The sequence below is a fragment of the Vitis riparia genome, chromosome 2 (genome assembly GCF_004353265.1).
Source record: "Vitis riparia cultivar Riparia Gloire de Montpellier isolate 1030 chromosome 2, EGFV_Vit.rip_1.0, whole genome shotgun sequence".
Lineage (NCBI taxonomy): Eukaryota > Viridiplantae > Streptophyta > Magnoliopsida > Vitales > Vitaceae > Vitis > Vitis riparia.
The window spans coordinates 13,536,197-13,557,417 of NC_048432.1; the positions used below are offsets into that span (position 1 = coordinate 13,536,197).

The following is a 21,221-nucleotide window of genomic DNA, read 5'->3' on the forward strand; positions in this document are numbered from 1 at the left end:
TATTGGTTTTGTTTGGAAATCTCAAGTCTCATTTAAGGTTAAGTCCTTTGTTTAGTTAGTGACACACAAGAAGGTAAACAACAATGACATGTTAGAACTGAGAAGATCCTATAAAGCCCTTAGTCTTGATGTTTGTATGTTGTGTATGGAACATGGAGAATCGGTAGATCATCTTTTTTTTATAGTCCATTGATTTTAGGGCTATGACATAGATTATTTAGATTGACTAAGTTGGATTGGGTTCCTCATAGGAGTATTTGTGACATGATGACCATTGCATATAAGAGATTGGGAAGCTCTAGTAGAGGCTTGGTAATGTGGCAAATTGCTTGTCTTGCTTTGATTAGGGTTGTGTGGAGGGAAAGAAGTGTTAGAATTTTTGAGGACAAGGTGAGGACTTCAGATCCTTTTAGGCCTCTTGCACCACAACTTTTATGGGCATTCCCCTTAATGTGGTTCAACTTGATTGATTTTTGGTGTGTAGTTTCAAAGGTGTGGTCTAGTAAGGAGAGGTTGTTATTTGTATTTTCCATATGGTTTATGGAACACCACGGGTGTATAGGTTTACTTAGTATGGAGATTTCAATTGTTTAGTTCTTTCTTTTTGAGAGGATTCTTCATCCTTCTTTTGTACCTTTTAAATCCTAATTTAATATATTTCATTACTGTTTCTCATAAAAAAAATGTGTTAGTGAGCCATTCTTGTACATATATAGAGTAATGAGGTTAAGAAATTTTGTTATTGTTTTAGTGCTAGTTTTCTCCTTCCTTATCTTGGAGTTTCAATTTCATCACCTCCTCTTGGAGCAAGACATTGAGCAAGTAGCTCTTTTTATGTTTCCTTAAATCTATATGTATCCATTACCCATTTTTCCTGATGTAAGAGTTTGTTCATTAACATTTTTAGGACTATTCCTGGTGAATTCTTTCTTTAATGCTATTTCTACTTCTACTAACTTGGTTCCTTTTATTTTTCCAAACTTCATTTGGAAATCCAAAACCATTAAAAGTGAAGACCTTTTTTTACATGACTTCTGGCAAATAAGAAAGTCAATTCTAATGACTTGCTCTAATTGAGAGGACCTTATAAAGCTCTTAGTCCTAAATGGTGTGTCATGTGCAAGGGGGGTGGGGAATCTAGTCATCATGTTTTTTATAGGCGGATTGGGTAGTGGTTGTTCTTTGGTGTAAGAGGATTGTGGGCTGGGCGGGATACTAGAAGCTAACTTTAAGGGTAACTATGGGTTGCAAGTCTAGATGGGCTGACACCCTTTGGGCCTACGTGACATTGAGGCTTCTTTTAACCCAGAGCTTTCCCTTCTTGGAGATTGTCATGATGCAAAGAGGATATTGCCTTTGAGGAAGAGGCCATGCAACCCTTATTGATGGAGTTTTGTCGTTTGATTGCCAACGAGGTCCTCTTAGCAGAAGTGAACAGATATCCAGGTTCTTTTCTTCTCCATGTCTCTTCCGCAAGAATTAGGTTTGTGTCTTCTCTTTCTTTCTCTGATGGTGAGTTAGTCCTTGAGGCCAGTGAGGCAGGGTTTGGTGCAGTATCTTAGGAGGGTGGTGGTTTGTTGTGTATGATCTGGTGGATGGTATCTTGGTGGAGTATACATATCTCACGATGAAGGTGGTTAATGTTTTAGTAGAAGAGGTGCTTCCGAGGGGGGGGGGGGGATTGATGGGGTGGCTTCAAAGGAGGAGTTCCATGTTCAGGTTAGTATTTAAGTAGTTTGATTGTGTTCACTGAGTGTTTGGGCATCTGGTGGAAAGCTTCAAGGCTAAGGTCTTGGCTCTCATTAGAAAAATGATGGCTAGAAAGAAGGTGGAGGGTTGGCAGGTTGTAAGGAGGGGAAAAAATCTCTTCAAAATTGGAAAGAGAATTAAAAAAGTTAAGAGTGCTTAGTGACCTATATGGGGGCAGCAGGCAGTGGGAGGGAAGTTGGCAGAGGAGGATGGGACATTGTGCCAATTTGTAAATGAAGATAAAAATTATCACTCGAATGTTAGGCGGGTGAATGATAGTCACAAGTTAGGATCATCAAGTCCTTGATTTGATTGCATAAAGCAGACTTTGCTTGCTTGCAAAAATAAAAAATCCAAATGATGTTGAGGGAATTAGTAAGGAGCTTTAGGGGTGGACAAATTTTAGAATCAGGTGTTGTGAGTGCCAGGGGAGCTGCTGGTGAGATGCTTGTTTTCTAGGAGAATTGGATTTTGGAGCTGATGGATATGGAAATGGGAGGATATTTGATCTCGTGTCATTTTTAAAACTATGGGGACTAGTTTGTTTAGGTTATTTACTAGGGTGTACAGGCCCACTTTAGGGAGGGAAAGAGAAGGCTTTTAGGTAGAATTGGGGGTCATTTAGTGTTTGTGGACTGACCCATCGTGTGGTGGAGGTGATTTCAATTTTGTTAGATTCTTTTGGGAGCGTAGTAGAGTCATCAGGGTATTGTTAGCTATGAGAAGATTTACAAAGATCATGAAGGTTAGGGGGCTTATTTATTTATTTATTTTTGTGGGGAGGGGGGGCTAGTGGGGTGTGGTTGAAGAATCCGTTCTTATCAAGATTAGACTGGTTTTTGGTGTTTAAAGGTTGGGAAAACCATTTTAGTGGAGTGTTTTAGCGTATTTTTCCTAAGCCAATATCAAATCACTCTCTGATTTTGTTAGATTGGGGGGAGATGAGGAATGATGCTACCCCCTTCAGATTTAAAAATATGTGGCTGAGGGAGAAGGGTTTCAAAGACCTCCTTAAGGGGAGGTGGATAGGATACAATTTTGAAGGTGCTTATAACTTCATCTTGGCGGTGAAGCTAGAGGTGTTGAAATTTGATTTGAAAATTTGGAATAAAGAGGTGTTCAGTTATGTTTCAATAAGAAAGGAGATGACCTTCAGTGAGATGGGTTTTTGAGATTCGAGGGAGAGGAGGAAACCCTTTCTCATGAGAAGAATGAGGCGAGAAGCAATTTGAAAATTTGGAATAAAGAGGTGTTCGGCCATGTTTCAATAAGAAAGGAGATACCCTTCAATGAGATGAGTTTTTGATATTCGAAGGAGAGGAGGACACCCTTTCTCATGAGAAGAGCGAGGTGAGAAGCACAACTAGGGAATTATATGGTAAGTGGGCTCTTTTTAAAGAAACCTCTTAGAGATAGAAATCTTGGGAGTTATGGGTTAAGGAGGGGACAAAAATACTAAATTCTTCCATACAATGGTGAATGCTCATAGAAGAATGAATTGCATGGCTAAGATTAAAATTAATGGGGCTTGGGTCTCCAAGGAGAATGAAATAAAGGGGTGGCAAGGACCTATCACATTCTGTTGTATGATTCAGAAGAGTTGAGACCTAGCATAAATGGGGGATTTTAAAGTTTTAGAGGGGCAGGATGCAGAAAGTTTGGAGGATCCGTTCTTAGAGGAGGAGGTTTCTTTTTTTTTTTTTTTTTGTTGGAGTTAAATGGGGACAAGGCTGTAGGCCTTGATGGGTTTCTTATGGCCTTTTAATATTCAATTGGGATTTTGTGAAGGATGAGGTGATGGGGTTTTTCAAGGAACTGATGGAGGTCAAAAGTCTCGATGCTGCATTACTAGTGTTAGCAAAAACACTAAAGAAGGTGGTAGGCAAGGTGTTTTCCAATTCCTAGAATGCTTTTGTAGAGGGAAGACAAATTCTTGATGCAGAGCTAATAGCAAATGAGGCCATAGAGTCTATGTTGAAGAGCAATGCTTGTGGAGTCTTGTGTAAGTTAGACATTGAAAAGGAATATGATCATGTCTACTAGAATTTCTTAACCTCATGTATTGGAAAGATGAATTTTGGCTGGAAATGGGTAGGATGGGCTAAATGGTGTATATCTTTATGACATTCATTGTATACCTTGTGTAGTAGGATGTGCCTTCTCTTTGGCATTTGTTTAAAAAATCGTTTTAAATTAAAAAAAAAAAAGATCCTATTTGTTTTTAGTAGAAGTAGAAAGAGGAAAGGGATGTGTGCAGGAAAAACAATGTGTCCAGAAACATGCAACCTTTGTGCAATAGGATGAAAGCATTAATGTCCCGTTTGTCCCTCACTATAATCAAGATAAACACATATGGCTAATTGAGTAGACAGTTTGGTACATTCGGCCTGGCAGGTGCATCCAAACACTTTCAAAGAATGATGGTCAGGAGACATACTATAAAGCTGTTCAAAAGGAGAAACACCAGAAATAACAACGGAAGATACACTTGTAGACAAAAGAAGAAAATAACCTGCCTCCATGATGTGCCTATGTTTTCGTTTTGCTACACCATTTTGCTTTGGAGTTTCAACATAGGAAGATTGGTGAAATTGTGCTATTTTATTTCAACAAATCAAGAAATATTTCAACAAAGGAATGCCTCGGTAAATGAGATGTGGGATTCCAGTCTTGGTCAAGGAGGTTGGAACTCAAGACTCTCTAGAAACTTTAATGATTGGGAGCTGGACGCTTTAGGAGAGTTGTTGCTTATGTTGAGGGATTTGAGGATTTCCCTTGAAGAGGACTCAGTGATATGGAAAGGAGGGGGACACGGCCGCTTTCGGATTAGAGATGCCTACAAGTTGTTGACAGGGCCTAATGTCACTACTTTCCCGAAAAAGAGTATTTGGGTAGACAAGGTCCCAACCAAAGTTGCTTTTTTTGCGTGGGAGGCTTCTTGGGAGAAGGTCCTAACTTTGGACAAACTTCAAAGACGGGGCTGGTATCTTCCAAATCGGTGTTTTTTGTGTGGTTGTGAAGAGGAAAATGTAAATCATATTCTTTTACACTGTACGGTTGTAAGGGTTCTCTGGGAGATTGTCTTGGCCTTGTTTGGGGCTAATTGGGTGTTCCCAGAGAAAGTCAAAGAGATGTTAGTCAGTTGGAGGGGCCCTTTTGTGGGGAGAAAGAGGAAAAGGATTTAGACTTCCATCCCGTTGTGTATTTTTTGGACGGTTTGGAAGGAGAGAAATAGATTAGCTTTCAGGGAGGGCTCTCTAGCTATTCAGAATCTAAAAAATTCTTTTGTTTGTAACTTGTGGAGTTGGGCTAGGGTGTATATGGGAGAGGAGTCCTCTTCGCTTTTAGGTTTTTTGGAATGGCTTGCCGTTCCCTAAGGGGTGGTAAGTGTTGTTTTTTGTTCAGGCTGCTATGTATACTTCCTGTATGCTTTGTGGCTTTTTGCCTCGTTTTATATATATGCGCACTTATCTAAAAAAAAACAAATCAAGAAATATATCACTTTTATTTTCCCTGTGCAACTCATACTGAAAACATTTAATGACAGCTGAGTATTTTGTGTGAATCATAGTGCAAAAGACATTGAATATAGATAATAGTTTATATCTATGTCTCATCAGATATACCTGACAACCTGACAATACTGAGTATAGGTATCAGTAAAGGAGACGTAATATCGAGACCTTTCTTTAGAGAGGGAATAGGGTCACGTATCTAAACACCAGATTGCATAAAATCAAAGGGTACCATAAGAATTGGAACTTTTATTAAAAGGTGATGTAAATTTTGCTAGCCTTGGAGCCACTGCAATTTGAAATATTGTGACTATTTAAGTTTCCAAGAACATCAATGAAAACTAAATATGTTAAATGAGAACTAGAAATGTGTCCAAGGCAAAAATACCATAGATCAAACATAGAAGACTTAGAAGTCAAAAGGAAAGAAGACAAATCAACTGAAGAGGCAACCTTTATTGGAACATGGAGCTCTTCCACATATATTCCTTCCATTTTATTGCCTATCCCAATTACCTGCTTGGATTGAGGATCCTGTACAGCAACCAAAGGAGAAGAAAGGAGCTGAATAACCAAAATAAATAGTTGACTGATAGAGATCAAGTTCAAAGAGAGTTGAGGAATATAGAAGGATCAAGAAGAGACAAGTTAAAAGTAAATAATTAATCCTACCCCTGCCAATGACATGGAAGCACGGGTGGCAGCCATAACAGAGATCGAAAAGGGAGGGGAGAGCTTTGGAACCAATAAAAGTGGGGTCACTAGTTATATGGTGTAAAACACCTGAATCAAAGACTGGAGGAGATTTGAGAAATAGTTGGAGTTGACGAGGACAAACCTGTAGAGGGAGATACCAACAAGGCTTCCTTTTTTTTTTTTTTTTTTTTTTTTTTTTTTTTCTGATAGGCAACAAGATCATGCATTAAGAAGCGCCAAAAAGGTGCGCGCCCTATGAAAGAGCATTTGAATGACATATGGAGAGGAGCTTTTGTAGTTGTTCAACAATTTAGGTTAATGTGGGAGCTAGTGGGATTTTTCATTGCTTGATGATGATACAACTGCAATGTGTTGATCCTTCTAATCTTCTGAGGATGTTGTTGCTGAGGAGTCAATTTGTTCAAATGTTTGGGACTTTGATGCTTCCAATGACCCTTGAGAAGAAACTATGTCCATCAATGATGACTCTGGTATGATTTATTTGACGATGGGGTTGTGACACAGATTATTTCAGATAGCTAAGATGGATTGGGTCCCCCTGAGGAGCATTTCTGACATGATGACCATCAATTATAAGGGTTTTGGAAAATCCAAGAGAGGCATAGTTTTGTGGCAAACTGCGTGTATTGCTTTAATTTGGGTTGTTTGGCGGGAAAGAAATGATAAGATATTTGAGGATAAAACTAGGAATTCAGAGAATCTATGGGATACCATTCACTTCCTTGCCTCTTTTTGGGCTTTTGGTTCCATGGTTTTTAATGGCATTCCCCTTAATGTGTTGCAACTAGATTGGCTAGCAGTGTGTAGCTCCAATGGGGTGGTCTAGCAAAGAGAGTTTGTTTTTTGTTATTACCATTTAGCTTTTTGTTTTTGTATTCTTGTTGTTTAGTTTTCTTTTGTGGGAGGATTCCTCATCCTTCTTTTGTACTTCTTAATTCTATCAATATATTTTTTTGTTGTTTCCTATCAAAAAAATGATGACTCTGGTATGATGCTTTTGGTATTCTGGTTTGGGGCTTAGGAGGAATTGCCAAAATGGCTTGACTGGGCAAAGAAAGAAGCCCCTTTCCTGGAGCAATTGTAGAATAAACTTCTTCGGCTAATAATTCATCAACAATAAAATCAACAGAAGGAAGCAGACTTCACTGGAGAATAGAGCCATGAAATGCTTCAAAATAATCCCTAATGGTCATCAAGAACTGTACCAAACTTTTCTCCCTTTGACTTTAATGGATGCCTTCTAGCAAACTTTGGGTGCATATACAACTTAGAGAGATCGTCCCAAATTTCATTTGCTGGAGAGAAGGTAGCCAAGTGGACTTCAATAAATTGCTCCATGGAATTATTATTTTGGAATTGTCTACCTTCCAAGTGGAAAACATAGTGTCTAATCATCTGTCTTGGTGTTGGTAGGTTTCTTTGTTACCCTAGTGACATAGCTCCATATAAGCTTTACCCATGAGGAAATTGTTCATCACATATGCCCAATAGATATGGTTAGTTTCACCATAATAGCTTGAAGAGAGTATGAATTTTCATTTTTCATAAGACTCAAAAATTTCAGAATGTTTTCAAGGAAACAAAGAGAGAGAAATTGAAAACAAAAACGAAAGCAGGTGCCAAAGTTGACTTTGAGAAATAGAGATGAACCAGGAAGAGAACAACTCAAAATCAAGCTTTCGTATCATGAAAATAATGCCAATTGAGCAAAGAGAGGGAAAAGAGTTGGGAGACAGGGAGTTAGCAAAGGAAACATAATCAGCTTCAACGTAGGATCATGGGTAATTCTATTCACAAGGGAGGATAATTAACATCAACCTAGGATCATGGGTAAATTGTATTTACAAGGAAACAGTCTCAGCATAATAATACTATAATACTCCTCACCTACCAAATGCCCTGGAAAGCATATGGTAGAACCTTCTGAAAGACATTTTCTGTTCATGATAAAACCCTTCTGAAAAACTTTTTGAACCCTGTCAGTCCTAACAATTGATACGTGTTACATATCCAACATCTGATGTTTGAAATTCTTTTTGGGCCTCATGACCAGAAATGGTATCTTGTTTTGATGACAGTCCTTAATGAATCGTTCTTAAGGGGTAAATCAATCTTCTTTGTGGAACCGACATTGTTCCCGTCTTACTTACTAATAACCGTACTTCAGATGCATTTCCTATAGATCCTGAGAAAAGAAATGATATGGACTGGATTAAAAGGATGGTCATCCTATATGCCATGCTTTTATTGACAATTTTTTTTCCCATAGAATTTTGTCATCAAATTTTTGTGTGTGCAGCTTTTAAATCACATGAAAGTATGACAAACTGCATGCAGTTGAGCTTATTTTCATTGCAGTTCAAATATTTAATTGTTACATAATAGGCCATGTACATGTGATGAAGGGGAACCTACTAGAATTTAGCTCCATATCACCTCCTAGAGAATAATTGTTGTTTTTTGAAATACATGAATATATAAGTTGAGAACATTTCTTTTAATCCATTTGATTAAAATAGCTTTTGGCCTGAATTAAACATTAAAATGTTCTCAATTAACTCTAGATTGCAGTTTGTTGGAGGATAGATATCTTTCTTTTGATCCATTTGTGTGTAATAGCTTTTTGCCTCTATTGAGCTCTAAAAACTTAACAAAAAGTTACTCTGGATTACAGTTTGTAGGGGCTATCAAGTGGGTTTAATGGTCCCTATTCCCCTCTTAGATTGTATTTTAGGCTGTGAATTGAAAAATTGCAGTTGGGGTTATCAAGTAGTTGATACATGTGAGTTGTTTCATATTGTTGCAGGGGCCAAATAGCATTCTTGAGCAACTTGGCTTCTATTGCTAAACAGCAGTCTTTTGGCCGGGCTGGATTGATGAGCCTTGCGGAATGCATTGCCTCAGCTGCTAATGACTGTCAAACAGAATGGCGTGAGGATGCTGGCCCTAACATAGTCCAAGAGGAATCTGCTTCAGAAAGTGTTTCTCACAATGATAAAACAGTCTTACTGGATGCTTTGAGATTTGTTGTTGAGTGCAGCAAACAGCACTTCAATCCTAATTATCGTCTTCGAGGTCTTTTATTACTAATCTGATTAGATTATGGTATTCTCTCTTTTAAAGTTGAATATCAACATCTCAAGCATTAGTAGTTCAATCATGATTGACTTGAGCTTTGTTTTGGCTATCAGTTTGTGAGCGAGTCCTTGAGGCTGCTGCTTCTATGGTGTGTACATTTAACGTGCCTCTTGAAGTACTTTTGCACTTCATTTCGGCACTGCCGAGGGAATTTACTGATTGTGGGGGTAAGCTAAGTACTATCCATGGATATAATTTAATTTTTACTCTTTGTTTTGAGCCTCCCTCCTTCACTAATAGCTCTGTTTTATGTTAATTTCTTCTTTTTTGTACTCTTGGTTATGTCTTCTTCTTCCTTTCTCTCTCTCTCTCCCTCTCTTTCTCTTTGTCTCTCTCTCTCTATCATACCCACTTGTGCAAAAACTACATTGTGAATTTGCAGTCAAAGTAAAAGTTTCATTTTTAGCTCAAAAAGGAAATATATCTTAATTGAAATATATTCCTTCTATGTACTCCATAGATTTATCATGTACGGATATTTCTTCCTACTATTTTGTTTGTTAGGGAAACTGAAAAAGTACATTATACAAATATTTAATTAATTGTGGAACCATATGGAAAGTGTGTATAACTGTTTGCTAAGATCCCTGAGAAAAGGATTAGGATGGTGATTGGAAGGTGGTTTCAGAATTTCATAATGCTTTTGCGGGCAAGTGCTAGATTTCAGATGTTGATTGAGAAGCAGGTTGCCTGGTCTGGTTTGTAGCTGGATGCTGAAAAGGGTGTAGGATCATGTTGATTGGAGTGTTCTATTTTATACGCTTACCTACATGGGGTTTAGGGATAAATGGGTTGGATGAATTAGAGTTTGTATCTCTATGGTGCATTTTACTATGCTTGTTAATGGCAGTCCAACTGGCTTCTTCAAAAGCTCTAGGGTCTTGCATCATTGTGGCCCTTTATCCCATTTCTTGTTATGGAAGCTTTTAGCAAATTGATTGAAAGAGCAAAGGAAGGTGAATACATCCAAGGTTTTTAGTGGGGCTGAGGGCAGGATAAGTTTGGATCATTTCTCATATCCTATTTACTAATCATACCTTAATTTATTTTTGGGGCTGACTAGGACCAGGGGCTGGAGGTCATGCAGTTTGAATGTTAAAAGTTAGAGAAGGATGGGCTCATTCCTATGGGGGATGGGAGGAACATGTCCGCCTTTTCAGTTGTTTTGGGATGCCTTTGGCCCATAGTTGTTAAAGGGTTCTAAGATGCAATGACTCCCAAATTGTGGTACCTCACTTGTCAAGTCAAGGGTGCGTGTTTGCACGTGCGCACATACAAGCCTACAAACACACAAACACACACACACACACACACACACACACACACACATATATATATATAGCTTAGGGTAAAAATAACATTGTTTTGGACTTCTTTTGTGTGTGTTTTTTAATTTTTGACAAACTGAAGATAAAAAGGTTATGCTTGTGACATTGTGCTGAAAAATGCCAGCATCTAAAAAGTGATTTTTTCCTCTGGTTTGTAAGTTTTTTGACACCTAAACAGTTAAATGGATAGGTTTTTTCCCCCTCCATTGTTACACCTTTATTCTTTAATTTTTGACCGTATATTGAAATGTTATATTATTCCTTAATTTTTATATAATGCTTGGAATCTTGATCTTTTTGGCTACTTGATTGGAAATTTTAATTATATTTAGTGAAATACGGGCATATAAAATGTGTGTTTTTTTTTTTTTTTTTTTTTGCAATCTTTTATGTTTATGTGCCTAGGTTTGGCCTCATTTTGCCCAAAGCACATGCCTTGGGTTATGCCTTTTGCCTAGGCTATAGGAGATACCTTAAGTGAACTTTGCATTTTAGAATGGTGCTCAGCTAGACACATCAACATTTTGTGAGTTTACCAAGGTGAAGAATGGTTCACTAAAATCAACATAGTTTAGGTGCTGTTGATGGAACATGGTTGGCTATCTTTTTCCACATAAAAGTAAGTTTGCACATATTTTACTTGGGCTGTCTTAAGTTTTTTTCAAGACTACATTTGTTCAGCATCCTGTATTGAGAGGTTTGAGCATAGATTGGTCTCTTAACAGAGTTTGTAGTTATCTAAAGGAGATATAGTTTGTTTATCAAGAGTACTTGGTCTAGTTTTACATTTTAGTTCATTTATTCCTTTTTCTTGTTGGTGTATTGGTAGTTGGAAAAGCTTCAATTTGACTTTCTTTGAGGAGGATTTAAGGGGGAGGAGAAGATTCTTCTTGTTGATTGAGACTTTGTTTGTCTTGGTTTTTTGGGGGGTTGACTTGAGAACTGGGAAGTTCAGATCCTTAATAAAGCTCTTCTAGGAAAATGACTTTGGAGGTTTGCAAATGAGAAAGAGAGCATATGGAGGAAGGTTATTGACAACTATTAAGTTGACATAGATAATTGGTGTACCGCTCTATTGAAGGTTGTCAATGAGAAAAAATTATGAGTTAGGATGGTTGGGAGGTTTCTCCAATTCTTTTTCATACCCAAGGGGCAATGACATAAGGGTAAGTTTTCGGCATGATATTTGTGGTCCAAATAGAGAGTGTGCTTTTTTTTTTTTTTTTTGTTGAGATTCTGGATCTTTTTCTATTACTCATGATAAAGAAGTTTCAATAGCTAGTTTTAAAGGGCATTAAGAAGCTGCTGATTTTTGGAAGCCAAGTTCATAAGAGTCTTGGACATGGGTGATGATTCTTAACACGATCCATGAACACATCAATACAACGCTTGTGGGTTTGGAGTGAGTTTATCATAATGGTGCCACCTGTTTATTGAATAGGTAGTGTTTAAATGGAATTTAATTTGTTTATCCTATTTAATTATTTTATCCTTTTTTTTAATAGATAAAGAAGCAAATTTGTATTAAAAAGAGGCGCTAATAGTGACCCAAGGTATTCCTATCAAAAAAAAAAATAGTGACCCAAGGTACACAATCAGTACACTTACCGCCAGATAGGCTCAAAAATAGGAGAAAATTCTACCAAATAGGAGGGGCTGCAAACCTCAACATGATCTCAACCAAACTAATCAAAGAAACTAACTAGAGTTAGAGGACAATCATCTATAAATAACTTAGTCTCTGACCAAAGAAAGTAAATAAAAACACTTTTTAGCCTCTAGATTGAAAGCATATCATCATCAAAAGCAATTCTATTCCTCACCTTCCAAATCGTTCAAAAGGTGCATAAAGGGCTTGCACTCGAAAGCTTCTTGCGCCTTTTGCCTATAGGAGAACCATGTCAACCCAAAAGTGTCTCTGTAATCGATGAGGGAAGCACCTAAGACACCCCAAAAAGAGCAAAGAGTAGCTCCCATAAAACCCTTGTCTTTTCACTGTGAATAAGGAGGTGATCTATGGCTACTTCATGTGCTTGGCAAAAATAACATCTATTTGCTAAAGACCATCCTTTTCTTTGAACTTGATCCAAGGTTAAAGCTTTTTGTCACATTGCCTCCCATGCAAAAAAGCTAACTTTAGGTTATACCCACAAATTCCAGATGCCTTTCATTGGAAAAGACATGGAACTGTCTAACTCCAAGGTGTTGTAATGAGACTTAACTGTAAACTTGTCACACTTTGTTTCTATCCAAAGCATTCTATCTTCCTTATCCCTACAAACTTTCTCTACATGCAAACATGCCAAAAATTTGTCCATGCAATCTACCTCCTAATCATTGAAGGTCTAGAGAAGCAAGGATTCCACCCCCACTCCCTCCTTGAACTAAGGAATTCTAAACATCCTCCACCTGCACCTCATTAGAGTTGGCTTAAGCAAACAAAGAAGGGAATGACACACTCAAAGGATTCTTCTCGCACCACTTGTCCCTCCAAAATTTCACCCTCCACCCATTACCCATCAAGAAGGAGATCCTACTACTCACAAGATCCCAATCCTTATCGCTTTCCACAATTCAACACCATACCCCCTTCTCACTTCCTAAGAAAATGACCCCCGTCTTTCTTCCCCATAGTTCCCATCGATAACTTGATTTCAAAGGGCTTCTCTTTCATTCGCAAAGTTCCAACTTTGCTTGCAAAGAAGAGCCTTATTAAAAGTTGAGAGACTTTTAATGCCCAATCCCCTTTTCCTTTTGTCTAAGTAAAAAATCGCCCATTTTACTAGATGTGGTTTCCACTCAAACTCCTCACCTCCTTGTACAAAGTCCCTTTGAATCTTCTCTAGCCTCAATCTAATAAACCTTGGCATGTAGAACAAAGACTTGAAATAAATGGGCAAGCTAGATAAAATACTTCAAATTAAAGTAATTCTCCCTCCTTTGGAAATATATTCTCTTCCACATGGTCAACCTTTTGTGAAACCTCTTTTCCACTCCATCCCAAGCTACCATTGATTTAAACGGTGCACCCAAAGGGAGACCCAAGTAAGAGGAGGGGAGACTATCTATCTTGGAATCAAACACAGTAGCAAGACCATCAATATTTTCCACCTTTCCCACGGGAATTAAGTTGCTTTTATCCAAATTTACTCTCAACCCCAAAAAGGCCTCAAACCATATAAGCAACCAACTTAAATAAGTTATCTGATCCTGAGAGATTTGGCAAAAGACAAGGGTGTCATCAGCAAACAACAAATGGGAAATTTGAACTTTTTTTCCACTCCTTCTCTTCATTGACAACTAGATAAAAAACCTCTAGCCACTATTCTCTAACAACCACATAAAATACCTCTAGCCACTACTCTCCAACAACCAAATAAAAAATCTCTAGCCACTACTCTCTTTAAGAAGCAATTGAGTGCCTCCATTGCGATCACAAATAAATAGGGCGAGAGGGGATCCCTCTGTCTCAAGCCCCTAGAGCTTTGAAAAAAGCCTGTGGGGGTTCCATTAACCAAAACAGAGAAACTTGCTATGGAGATGCACCACTTGATCCATTCAATCCATCTCACCCCAAAATCCATTTTTTGTATAACTGAAAGCAGGAGAGACTAGTGCACATGATCATAAGCCTTTTCTAAGTTAAGTTTGCTTAGAGTACTACAATCATTACTTTTTTCAAGTTAATGGCCTCATTAGCAATAAGCACTACATCCAAAATTTGCCTTCCCTCCACAAAAACACTTTAGGTTGTGGAAACCACTTTTCCAACCATCTTTTTTAAGCTATTAGCTAACACCTTGGCCAACCACTTGTAAAACCCACTTTCCAGACTGATCAACCTAAAATCCCTCAAATCTTTGACACCTTCTTTCTTTGGAATTAAAACTAAAAAATTTGCATTCAAGCTCTTGACAATTTTTTTTTTTTTGATAAGTAAAAGCAATTGTATTAAGAAAGCCTGATGTACACCTTAAAGTATACACGATGTATATAAGGCAACAAGGCCAAAGGGAAAAGGAAAAGCAAAAAAATCATCCCCTTACAACCCAACCAATCAATGAAATTGAAAATGGACCAAGATGTACAATCTACATGCATCCTAACCCATTCCGAAAACATGTACAAAAAAGACCATAAAATAGCTTGATCCGCTAATTCAGTATCTTCAAAAATTCTTCTATTTCTCTCTTTCCATAAAGTCCAAAATAAACATAAAGAGGCTGCATTACATGCCTTTTTTCTTTTCTTTCCAACAAAGGAGCCGTTCCACCCAAGAATGGTTTCCTTGATAGAATTGGGCATAACCCATTGAACACCAAAAAGAGCAAAAATAAGTTGCCAAATCATAGCTACCTTGGGACAATGAATAAGCACATGATTTGCTTATTCTTCATCCACTTTACACAAATAGCACCTACTTGGTAAAATCCAACCCTTTCTTTTTAGTTGATCTATAGTTAGAATTCTTCCCCAAATAGCCTCCCAAGAAAAAAGCTGACTCTCTTAGGAACCCAAGGATTCCAAACTAAGCTTGAAGGGAACTCTCTACTACTGCAAGGAACTAGGGATGAGTAGAAAGACTTAACTGTAAAGAAGCCATTCTTTGAAACCCGCCAAGACATGACATCCTCATCGTCCCTTCTAAGCACTTGACCATGTAACCTTCTGGAAAAAGCTTCCACCTCTTCCATCCCCCAATCATTGTTAAGTCTTGTGAATATAGGGTTCCAGTGACCTAGTTCCCTAGACTGATCCCACAACTGAGCTACCCAAGCATCTCTGGAAGAGGCAAGGGAGTACAAGCTTGGAAAAGCCTTTTCCAAGGAATCCTCTCCACACCACCTGTTCTTCCAGAACCACACTCTTCTACCATCCCTCACCTTAAAGGCCACCATGTTGCTAAACTCCATCCACCCGTTCTTAATCGCCTTCCAAAGTCCCACTCCATAACCCTCCCTTGAAGCATAAGAACAACAACCTCCCTTTTCCTCTCCATATTTCCCTATAATCACTTGTTTCCATAAAGAATCTTGCTCTGAAGCAAATCTCCAATGCCATTTTCCAAGAAAAGCCTTATTCAACCTAGATAGATTTCTGATGATAGACCAATTCACCGCGGCCTACTTTGGGAAACTCCTCCCCTTAAAGGAAGTCTCTTTGAATCTTCTCCAACCTTAGGCTTATCTTGTGAGGAAGGATAAACAACGACATAAAGTAAATTGGGAGGCTAGAGAGAGTGCTTTTTACCAAAGTCAACCTCCTTCCTTTGGACAAATCCTGTCTCTTCCACAAAGCGAGCCGTTTCTGAAATCTCTCCTCAATTACTTCCCAAACCCGAGATGATTTGAAAGCAGCTCCCAAAAGAAGACCCAAATAACAAGAGGGATTATAACCCATTTTGCTGCCCAACACCCTATCTAAGTCCTTAAAATTAGGAACCACCCCCATTGGGATCAACTCGCTTTTGTGAAGATTGATTTTTAACCCGGATACCACTTCGAACCACATAAAAGCCCAACTCAAGACCTCCACATGCTACTTGCTTGCATCACAAAAAACTAGGGTGTCATTAGCAAATAAAAGATGAGATACAACCATGCCCTCGCCTTCTCTCCCACTAGCCATGAAACCCTCAAGAAAGCCTCCTTGTAAAGCCCTCTTCAATATAGAGGACAATACCTCCATTGCTAAAATGAAACGGAAAGGAGAGAGAGGATCTCCCTGTCTTATGCCTCTAGAACTTTGGAAGAAGCCTACAGGGGAACCATTAAGCAAGATTAAAAAACGGACTGAAGAAATACACCACCTCATCCAATTCACTCATTTAGCCCCATACCTCATCTTATCCAAGATTGCTAATAAAAAACCCTAATTCACATGATCATATGCTTTTTCAATATCCATCTTGCAAATAATATCACCCTTTGCACTTTTTAGTCTAGAGTCTTAAGGCCTAATTTGCTATAAGGACAACATCCAAAATTTTCTTGCCTTCAACAAAGGCATGTTGGGAGTTCGAAATCATTTTCCCACCACTCTCTTCAATCTGTTAGCCAAAACTTTAGCTAGAAGCTTATAAAGGTCCCCTACCAAGATTATAGGACGAAAATCCTTCATATTATATGTACCCCTTTTCTTAGGAATGAGAACAATAAAGGTGGAATTTAAACTTCTCTCGAAACGGCCAGAATTGTGAAATTCAGCAAAAAAAGCCCATTACTTCGTGTTGAACTATGTCCCAACAAAATTGCCAAAAAGCCAACGTGAACCCATCCGGTCTAGGGGCTTTATCTCCACTCAAACTAGAGACTGAAGTCTAGATCTCTTCCTCAGAAAAGGCCTCCTCAAGGAGGCCCGCCTCAACACTATCCAAAGAGGGGAAAGGTAGCCCCGAAATACTTGGTCTCTAGCCCCCTTTCTTTGACAAAATATTCTGGAACATATTGACCACCCCCTCCTTTATCTTAGTCTCCTCAATAACTTCCTACCATCCACTGTAATAAAAGATAGAAAATTCTTTCTTCTTCAAGCATTAGCCATCTTGTGAAAAAACTTTGAATTTTTATAACCTTCTTTGAACCACAATTCTCTTGACCTTTGCCTCCAAGAGATCTCTTCCATGACTGCTCACTTGCTAAACTTCTCCACTGCACGTCTTCTAGCCTCGTAATCCTCTAAAGAGATACCACATTCTCTTTCTTTGGCATCCCAGAAACTAATCTGACTGAGAGCGATGTTTTTATTCAAGGAGACATTCCCAATCACCTCTCTATTCCACACTTCCAAATCCTGCTTCAGACCCTTTAATTTACTAGCAAGAATGTGACTACAGGATCCGCTGAAATTATAGCTAGTTCACTAGTTCCTGACCAAAGTTTTTGAATCCCTCCACTTTCAACCACATATTTTTGAAGCGAAAAGGGGTTTTTCTTTGACAAAATTGCTATGCTCATAAATTCCTTGAAAACGCTCATTACCTCATCCTTCACAAAATCCCATGAAAACTGCTAGAATGCCATAGAAACACCATTTAGTCCTGACACTTTATCCCCATTGAAACCCGACAGGGTGTTGAAGACCTCCTTCTCCGAAAAAGGATTTTCCAGCCTTGTAGCCTCTTGAGCCTCTAAACCCTCAAACAACAACCCATTTAAATTGGGTCTCCACTCCACTGGTTCAATTAGCAGGATTTGAAAGGCTCTAACTATCCCTTCCTTAATATCATTCTCCTGTGAAAGCCACACTCCATTTATCTTAATTTTGGCCTAGAAAATTTTCCTTCTATAAGCATTAGCCATCTTGTGGAAGAAGATAGTAATTCTATCACTCTCATTCAACCACATTTCCCTTGATTTCGGCCTCCAAGAAATTTCTTCTAACATGACCCATTTTTTAAACTCCTCTCTTGCTTTCTTTCTTGCTTCAATGCCATAGCCTTCTTGACTTCAATCTTATCAAAAGTTTCTCTATTCCAGTATTTTAAATTAAATTTCAAGGCCTTCAAATTTGTAGCCAAAATGAAGCTTGAGGATTTGCTAAAATTTTACCCCTTCCACCAGGTTTTCAACAAGTCCTTGAAACCCTCCTCCTTCAACCACATATTTTCAAATCTAAAAGGTTCAGGACCTCTCCTCACCCATCCCCTATCTAGCAAAATGGGAAAGTGATCAGACATCGGTCTAGGAATAACACACTGCACTGTCCCACTAAAGTGATAATCCCAATGCTCAGACACGATGAAACGATCAAGCTTGGACTTGGATTGATTATTTAGAACACCACTCCAGGTGGAAGGGGGCACTCCAACCAAGGCAAGTCTCTTAACTGTAGTACTCAATTACCTCAGGAAACCTCCTCATCACTAAGCCCATTGTGTCTTTCTGATTCAATTATGTCTTGATCTGTGTATGATTTGTTTAATCACACCATTATGTTGACAAGAATATGATTGCAACCTATATATTCATACATTGTATATTTTAAGATTGTTTTTGTTTTTTTGTTTGTTTGTTTGTTTTTTTTTAAAATAAGAGATCATTTTGGTTTGAGTAGATTTCATGCTCTTACTTTAATATGAGATGAACCCAATAATGCCGAAATAACCTGACTTAATTGCTATCCCTAGTTCTGAGATTAGGAATTAGAGATGTCGAGAGATTTCTTGGAAGCAATCCAGATGCAAGTTATCAGGGATGGAAAAATGGGTCAGGATGGAAGGATTATAAGTCTGGCCAATTTTCAGTTAGTTTTTACTTCTGTCATTGCTTTCATAGTGTACATCAGCATTCACAACATTGAGAGTTGTGGAAAGGTGTGCCTGTCGTAGTTTTACTTTCTTTGTTTGTAGTTGTCTGGGAGAAAGTTCTGATTATGGGCCATCTGAAATCTAGGGATTGGAGCATGTTCAATTGTTTTTGTTGTGGTAAGAGGAGAGAAGAATCAAAGAACCATTGTTTGATCCCTTGCTCAATGACTTGGAAATTGTGAACCATGGTTTGGCACCATTCCAGATTAGTTTGGTGTTACCAAAATATTTTAAGGTGTGAGAAATTTATCAAGAAGATTAGTGGAGAGCTATACAAAATAACACCTTTAAGTGGTTGGAATAGTCTTTCACCATGGTAAAAGAGATGAAGTTGATGGTTTTACATGCTTGGAAGGAAGGTGAATCTTTGGACAGGAGATGTTCTTTTGTAGAATTTATTAGCTGTTTTTGACAGTAACAGTGTCCACTTGCCCACTGAAGGTATGTAGCCTAATGGCAATTTGCAACTGGGAGCCAAAAGCTACTGCTGAATGGCCCATGCTTTATGCATTTAATGATGTATGCAGTTTCAATAGGATGGAATCTTTTAGAGTTGTGTTATTTCCAGTTTTAGTTGCTGGGTTGCTCCCTTAGGGAATGCCTGAGTGTTGTCAAAAGTTTCAATATCCCCCAGCAGCTGAAGGAAGTTTCAGCTAATTAAAATGATAGCATAGGCTCATGTATTGCTTTACCGTGATCTAACAAAGTTGTTAGTGTTGTCTGGTGATGCTTCATATGTGGGGGTACAAGGGCTCGTTTGAACAGGAAGATAAATGTGTACCAACTTCAGTGAGAAGCTCAGTTGTGCATGTTCTGATATTCTATCTAAAATATTTAATTATATCGCTTTTTTTTATTATCTATATTTCATCTCTTTGGAATGCTAGAGGGGCTTCTGATAGCGTCAAGAGAAAGTTCATCTAGGCTTTGTTTGGATCGCAGCAACCAGTTTTGGCATTCCTGCAAGAAGGTTGTCTGGGGCAGTATGTTCTTTCTAGGTCTTTAGGGCATTAACCTTGGTTCGGGTGGTGAGATGTTGTTGCTTTTTCCTTTCACTTGTCAGAAGGTGCTACTTGTACACTCTATGTGTACTTTCATGTGTCCTTTTGAGGTGCTTTTGATGACCTTTCAAAGCCCTTAGCCCTGATTGGTGCATTCTTTGTAGGAAGAGTAGTGAGATAGTTGATCATTTCTTTTTAAATTGTCCGATTACTTTGGGATTGTGGCATAGGATCTTCTCAAAGGCAGGGATGACATGGGTTCGGTCAAACAGTATTCATGATATGATGATGATCTCTTTTAAGTGTTTTGGAAACTCTATTAGAAGCAAGACTCTTTTTAGGATCACGTGTCTCTCTTTGTTAGGGCATTAAACTTGGTTCGGGTGGTGAGATGTTGTTGCTTTTTCCTTTCACTTGTCAGAAGGTGCTATTTGTACACTCAGTGTACTTTCATGTGTCCTTTTGAGGTGCTTTTGATGACCTTTCAAAGCCCTTAGCCTTAATTGGTGCATTCTTTGTAGGAAGAGTAGTAAGACAGTTGATCATTTCTTTTTAAATTGTCCGATTACTTTGGGATTGTGGCATAGGATCTTCTCACAGGCAGGGATGACATGGGTTCAGTCAGACAATATTCGTGATATGATGATGATCTCTTTTAAGTGTTTTGGAAACTCTATTAGAAGCAAGACTCTTTGGAGGATCACGTGTCTCTCTTTGTTGTGGATTGTGTGGAAAGAGAGGAATGGTAGGATCTTTGAGGACACTTGGAAGACGCCATAGATGATGTGGGATGTGCTTCATTTCTTTGTTTCTTTTTGGACTTACTGTATAGACATTTTTAAACCCTATCCTTTGAGTGTAATTCAACTTAGTTGGTTGTCGATTTGCACCCCTTAGGGTAGGGTCTACAGTACCAAGAGTTGTCACACTTGTATAGGCTTTTGTATGTTTTGTGTAGCCCCTTGTATAGAGGAGGTTTACTTAGCTCTTTTTGATCAGGTTTGTATTTCATGAGGAGGATTTCTCATCTTTTTCATGTTTTTTATTCTTTTTTAATACATATGTTTGTTTTTGATAAAAAAAAAATAATCACACTTCTTACCTATAAAAAAAAATGTCATTGTTTAAGGTTCTTCGAAATGCTAGATGTGTTCGGTTTGATTTATTTGCATTTTTTTATATTTTTAAACACAAATGTACTAAAGAAAAGAAAATCATGTGCATAGATTACTGGTCTCTTAGATTTGATTAACTTATCATTGTCCTTTGGTTTGAATAGTCATTAGATAAAAGATTCTTCCACACCCCACACTTGCATTTATTTATTTACTCTTTGATTCGTAAACACAAACATACTAAGTGAAGAAAATCATGAACATAGAATACTGGATGCTTCTTAGGTTTGATTGAACTTATCATTATCCCTTTGGTTGAAATAGTCACTAGATAAAAGACTCTTCCACAC

General features: G+C 38.2%; 1 protein-coding gene across 6 annotated transcripts in view; it reads left to right on the top strand.

Annotated features, from left to right (window-relative positions):
* The window catches only part of LOC117929657, a 102,274-nt gene that overhangs the window by 26,919 nt on the left and 54,134 nt on the right, over nucleotides 1-21,221 (top strand). For all 6 annotated transcript variants that reach the window (XM_034850018.1, XM_034850058.1, XM_034850051.1 and 3 more), the window contains 2 exons: nucleotides 8,788-9,056; nucleotides 9,173-9,286. In XM_034850018.1, the coding sequence (XP_034705909.1) occupies nucleotides 8,788-9,056; nucleotides 9,173-9,286 (383 nt within the window). The remainder of the gene's footprint in view (nucleotides 1-8,787; nucleotides 9,057-9,172; nucleotides 9,287-21,221) is intronic.